This window comes from Notolepis coatsorum (assembly GCF_963971535.1).
Source record: "Notolepis coatsorum genome assembly, chromosome: 6".
NCBI lineage: Eukaryota > Metazoa > Chordata > Actinopteri > Aulopiformes > Paralepididae > Notolepis > Notolepis coatsorum.
In genome coordinates, this window is record NC_140170.1 from 79,893,258 (window position 1) to 79,899,419 (window position 6,162).

Here is a 6,162-nt window from a genome sequence, read left to right on the forward strand (position 1 = left end):
AACTGGTAAATATTGACCCGCATTAAAATAAGTGTTTCAAATAAAAACACATTAAGATAAATCATTTAATCCCATTTCACCCCAGGCAGGAAAACATGCACATCCTGTTTTATTACCAACCTTTTGACCTTGTCTATATTTACTTTATTTTTTTTACTTTTATTTATAGCATTTTCAGCTTTTTCTGGCCACGCAGGACCGATAGAGGGAGAGAGGGAGAACGGGAGGAGAGATAGGGAAGACATGCGGCAAATGGTCGCCGGGACTGGAAAAAGGAACCCGGGACGACCGCTTCGCGACTCAGCGCGCTATGTGGTGTGCTACTGGAGCGCCCCTATATTTACTTTTTAATAGTTTTTAGTAATGTATTCATATGGAACATGATTCATGTTCATGCTAGAGACATACTTCCTTTAAACTCCAGCCCAGTAACTGCATAATACCAGATACTGAATATTGATATTGTAAACAATTTTTTGTGAACATCAGAAACAACGTGTTTGAGGAATATGTGTAATATTCAAGTATTTAATTGATTGGTTACAAAGAGGAAAAAAAGAAAATCAACTGAAGTTGACCCTGTTTTGCTTCATCCGGCATTGAGATTAATTAACAAATAGGCTTAAACTTTAGATTTATTCTTAATCCTGCTGTAATCCAATTTGTGAGTTCAAACGGAAAGGTATAAAACAAACACCTTAGAGATGTTTGGCATACAGTGGATATACGCTGTACTCTGACCTCCAGACTAACAGTACGCGGCCTGATAATACATTGAAGCAAGATGGAGAACGGCACGCAAGGCAGTAACTTCTACATTCCCATGAACAACAAGACTGGGGTTGTGAGGAGTCCTTATGAATACCCACAGTATTACTTGGCAGATCCCATGGTGTTCTATTTCCAGGCTTTCTACATGTTTCTCCTCATAATTTTTGGCGGCCCCATCAATGGTCTGACATTGGTGGTCACAGCTCAGAACAAGAAACTCCGGCAACCTCTTAACTTCATTCTTGTCAACTTGGCCGTCGCTGGATTGGTCATGGTCGTTGGTGGATTCACCGTTACCTTCGTAACTGCGCTACAAGGCTACTTCATTTTTGGACCAGTGGGCTGTGCCATTGAGGGAGGACTGGCTACATTAGGAGGTATGACATGAGAACATGTATCACTGCTTTAAATGCATATTGTTGTATTATAATGGTAAAATGTTAGTACTTTAATGCTCAAGATCGAAATGTCTCACTAAACACTTTTCATTTCAATTACAGGTCAAGTTTCTCTGTGGTCATTGGTAGTGCTGGCTGTTGAGAGATATATTGTTGTCTGCAAACCCATGGGCAGCTTCAAGTTCAGTAACACTCATGCTGGAGCTGGAGTCGCTGTCACCTGGGTCATGGCTGCAGCTTGTGCTTTCCCTCCATTCGTAGGCTGGTCCAGGTACTTTACGCATCACATGTAAAACAAGTTATGCATGAAACAAACATGTTAAAGATTAGTTACAGCTGACTGTAACAGGACATAATCGAATGAACCCTTGTTCCCCAGAGCTCGACCAGTGTTCACCATGCAGTACATACGTTATTTGCTACTAATTATGTTTTATTGTTCCTGCATGTCTTTTTCTCCAACAGGTACATTCCAGAGGGAATCCAGACCTCATGTGGACCAGACTACTACACCATGGCCCCAGGATTCAACAATGAATCATATGTCATGTACATGTTCTCCTGCCACTTCTGTTTCCCCGTCTGCACTATCTTGTTCACTTATGGAAGCCTTGTCCTGACAGTCAAAGCGGTAGGTTCCTTATTTAGACTTTCCACCTATTAGTCCTTCCCACTGGGCAGTCTCAGTGCTGGCCTTAGACAATACACTGAAATGTAAAATATGGGGCAGTCAAACAGTAGATTCCTTATTTAGATGATCCTCCTATTAGTTAGTCCAAAAGACATTTGATAGTTAATCGCAAGTTGCTTTTGGATAGACTGTCCTCTATACGGTTTGATGACGCTGCCTGTAATTGGTTTAAGGATTAATCATCCAGTAGAACCTATACTGTGTATACAGTAGATGCTAGGGGCTTATGATTCCAGGTCTTGGGAAACTGCAGATGGTGCACCACAGGGTTCCATTTTAGGACCAACATAATTTACACTGTATGATATTGGTGCAAACTACTTTTATGCTGATGATACCATACTCAATGCCTGTGTCTCATCTGTGGAACAAGCCATAAAAACTTCAAAATGCATTTGACTCTGTTCAGAGCTTGATAGCATGAACCTCAGCGCATTAGGCTCACCCAGTTAAACTCCTAGCTGTCAGGTGAAGAGAATCGGCTGGTGACTCCACATGTACTGTATCAGAGGAGGCATGTGGTAGTCTACACCCTCCCCAGACAGGTGGTAGGGCAGGGCAACGACCTTGAAGGGAATTGGCATAACGACTAAATTGGGGATATGGGAGCAAAATACGAAAATGCCAAAAAAAACGAACAAAAAGAAAAACATATAATCAAAAATAAAATTATATTGAGGATTAAACAGGGATTTCTCTACAGCAATAGAGCATACTTTTCTTTTGAGGAATACATTTGTACAATCAACTCTGATGTCAGCTTTAGATTATATACTTCATAATGCATGTAGCTCCTACAATTCTGAAATGGCTTGATATGGTTAACTACAGTACTTTAACACTTTGTATGCCACTCACAGCTTTTCTCTGGTTTACGCCCCGACCGTTGAATGCCACGGTCACGAGTATTCTCGGGTATTTTTTGAATTTTTTTTTATTAGCGATCTGAAATCATATTGCATCACGCAAGCCTACCGTTGGAGATCCAGGGACCGCCGGCGCTCAGATGTGAAAAAAGCACCCCCTATCGTCTCCCAGATGGTAAATCACCCTTTTGGAATGGACTCAATGAAAGTGAATGGGAGAACGGATTTCTGACTCCACATTTTACTTCTCACTGATGCAGCCGGGGTCTACCAGAGTTCATTCTGGAGCCTCTGAGCCACGGCGAATATGGGTTATACTGTACACACGATGGATCAATACATGTATCGATTTTTTCGAATGGCGATCGGAAATTGGAATAAACCATTTGGGTTCCATCTGACCTCAGGTAAGGAATCTATGTTATCAGTGTTAGGATAATCAGACTCGTTTTCATGGATATATAAGCGTTTATGTGATATGTGATATGGCTGTTTTGACTGTAAAAGCCATGAGGAAATAAGAGCAGCGATTATCAGCGCACGGCACGAGCGTGCGTGCGCACACATATACTATCAATCATCTAGCGTTTATTTGAAAACTATTCATAAATAGGCAGACAAATGACAACGTTCCGGAATATTCCAGTAAAAGGCGATTATCATAGGCATGGGTTGTTTTTTCCCCCGAAAACGGGTGATTTTCAAAATGCTATCAAACGGAAATGAAGCGATAAAAATACAATCTGCCTTGACAATGTTCACTGGAAAATGATTCTTTGATAAGCGACGGGCAGATTAGACACATAATTTAAAACATAGATTAGGCGATATTAACGTTAACATTGGCCGTGGACCGTGGCATTCAAGGGGGTAAAAAGGAAAACACGGCTGGCGCTCAAAGTGTTAAGGTTTATTAGTGGTGATAAATTTAGAACACATCCTTCTAATCTACGTTATCTGAAGGTTGGTGTGGCGTCGCTCTCTGTAAGAGGTGAGCAACATTGCCTCTTGTTTGTGTACAAAGCATGCAGTCCTTCATAAATTACCCTTTTATATAAGTCTTTATTTGTCATCAGATTAACACACACACACACATGCGATGGGTGGCCCACAGGAACACACACACACACACACACATGCACTGAGTCGCTGATGAAATGTTCTCTGCACCTCCCATCCTGTTACCCCCACCTGGGTAACTGGCAACACAGCAACCTGGTCCCCAAGCGGGAATCCAACCCACGACCTTCTAGCTGTGAGGTGACAGTGTTAACCACTACACCACCGTGCCGCCATTATTTGACATCTCTTGTAAAACACAGTACCTGGCTTGCTCACAGGAATATGTGACATTAGAAACTCCTTGTGTTAATAGAGCATTAGGGTAATTTGGTGATTGTAAACTTTGACTAGATAATTTGGTATCAACTGAGTGCACTTGTTTTTCATAATGCATTATGTTTTATGAAGTGTGAAATGTGTTTTTAGGGCGTCACTGAAAAAAAGGGCTTAGTTCTCATTCAGATTTATCTGTATAAATAAAGGTGAAAACTAAATACAAAGAATAGTCCTTCCCACCGGGCAGTCTTAGAGCATGCACTTGCATGCTGTAAAGAGGATGTGTGAGGGTACAGTAGGATCACACTGGCTTTCCTTAGAGTTTTCTGTTCATTAAGTATACAGTATATTTGTACAATTGACCCTCTTGAGCAAATGGTGGCCTTGGTCAAACTATTGTTACTGAACTAGCACTTTTCACAACACTTCAAAATTCTTTATAGTTGCCATGACCCGACTTTCGGTCCCAAAACAGCCTATATTATTACACTGTAGCCTGTGAAATGTAGCCTGACTGTCTGTTCTGTTTTTAGGCCGCAGCTCAGCAACAGGAGTCAGAATCCACCCAGAAAGCTGAGAGGGAAGTCACACGTATGTGCATCTTGATGGTCTTTGGCTTCCTGACTGCTTGGACTCCATATGCCAGCTATGCTGCTTATATCTTCTTCAACAAGGGAGTTGCCTTCACTGCTGTGTCAATGGCCATCCCTGCCTTCTTCTCCAAGGCCTCAGCTGTGTTCAACCCAATCATCTATGTGGTGTTTAACAAACAGGTCAGTCATTCACAGACTTTACTACTAAATACTACTAAATTGGAGCATTCACATTGTACGATATAATACAACTATACTGTAATTTAACATTCTCCCACTGAAGGAAACAAGATAATATCATCAGCAAATCAGCAAATTCTGCTAAATTAATAAGTGATACTCAAGATTATATTCTGGGGGAATGCTTATATGTTCTTGTTAAGAGCTGAATGTATTATTTCAAAATAAAGGAATTTGAGTGAGAGCTTAAACTTTGTGTCCCGTTGTTGCTAAAATAGTGCATCTCTAGCCATTGTGTCTTCAAACATATACATATATACAGTATACATATACTTAAAACATATACATTACAAAAAACATTGCTCAGTATCTGACTGCTCTATACGTTTTCTTTTTCAGTTCCGTAACTGCATGCTGAGCACTATTGGAATGGGTGGCGCGGTTGAAGATGAGAGCTCAACATCCACCAGCAAGACAGAAGTGTCTACTACGTCTTAAGAATAAAGTCCTCACCGTTCTGGACATTTTCCCTCCTGACATCTACCTGATTCTGTATTGAAGAAAGTTATTTCACTTTCACAAAACTGAATCTTGCTGTGTATATTCCTAAATGTACCACTTGTAACTGGTGTGACATTGCATTTGCTTTGGGATCAGAATGGCAGTGAATCGTATGTGAAGTGTGTGAGTGTGTACGCTGATCCTCCAAACCAAGACCATCTGAGTCACCACTGAGACACAACACTTTGAAAACCTTTTGACAACCAGTGACATAGAACACAATTCTCAGGAGCAAGATCTAGCAAGATGTATCATCTAAACATTTCTACAAGAAGGTTTATTGCTTTGTTTTGCATTTCAAAGGTGTCAACAAATGTTTGGATGTGATTCATTTGTGAGTATCAGATCTGATGTAAAAATGAAACTGTATTTTTATGTCATTGAGGGACTAGCATATTTGCTGGCCCATGTCATCATTTTCTGTATATATTTTATAAATAACTTCTAGGTATAGGTCAATAAATGCATGCATGAAAAGACTAATTTGTTATTGCATACATTGGTTGATTATATACTGTATAATAATAAGGATGCAGCTCAAAGTTCTTTATACTGTCACAGCTAGTACAGAGAACCCAAATGCAGAACACAGACAAACAGGCAGGTCTGGGTAAAACCCAAAAAGCCGGTGTGTTTATTATGAAGAGTAGTTGCTTATCCAGGCAGATGTAGGTCATTCAAGGAGGGGGTATTCATAAAGTCCAGGGCCCTCATTCATCAACGTGTTCTTTTTTTTTGATCCACTTTTTCTCCCATTTTTCTAT

At 40.4% G+C, this 6,162-nt stretch overlaps 1 protein-coding gene across 1 annotated transcript; it reads left to right on the forward strand.

The window, feature by feature from the left end:
- Positions 1-784: 784 nt before the first annotated feature.
- On the forward strand, positions 785-5,335 carry LOC311230320 (green-sensitive opsin-like; the record flags this gene model as incomplete). Its single annotated transcript, XM_084316562.1, has 5 exons — positions 785-1,148; positions 1,272-1,440; positions 1,635-1,800; positions 4,598-4,837; positions 5,237-5,335. The coding sequence occupies 5 exons, from the start codon at positions 785-787 to the stop codon at positions 5,333-5,335; spliced, it is 1,038 nt and encodes a 345-aa protein (XP_084172688.1).
- Between the last annotated feature and the right edge of the window lie 827 nt (positions 5,336-6,162).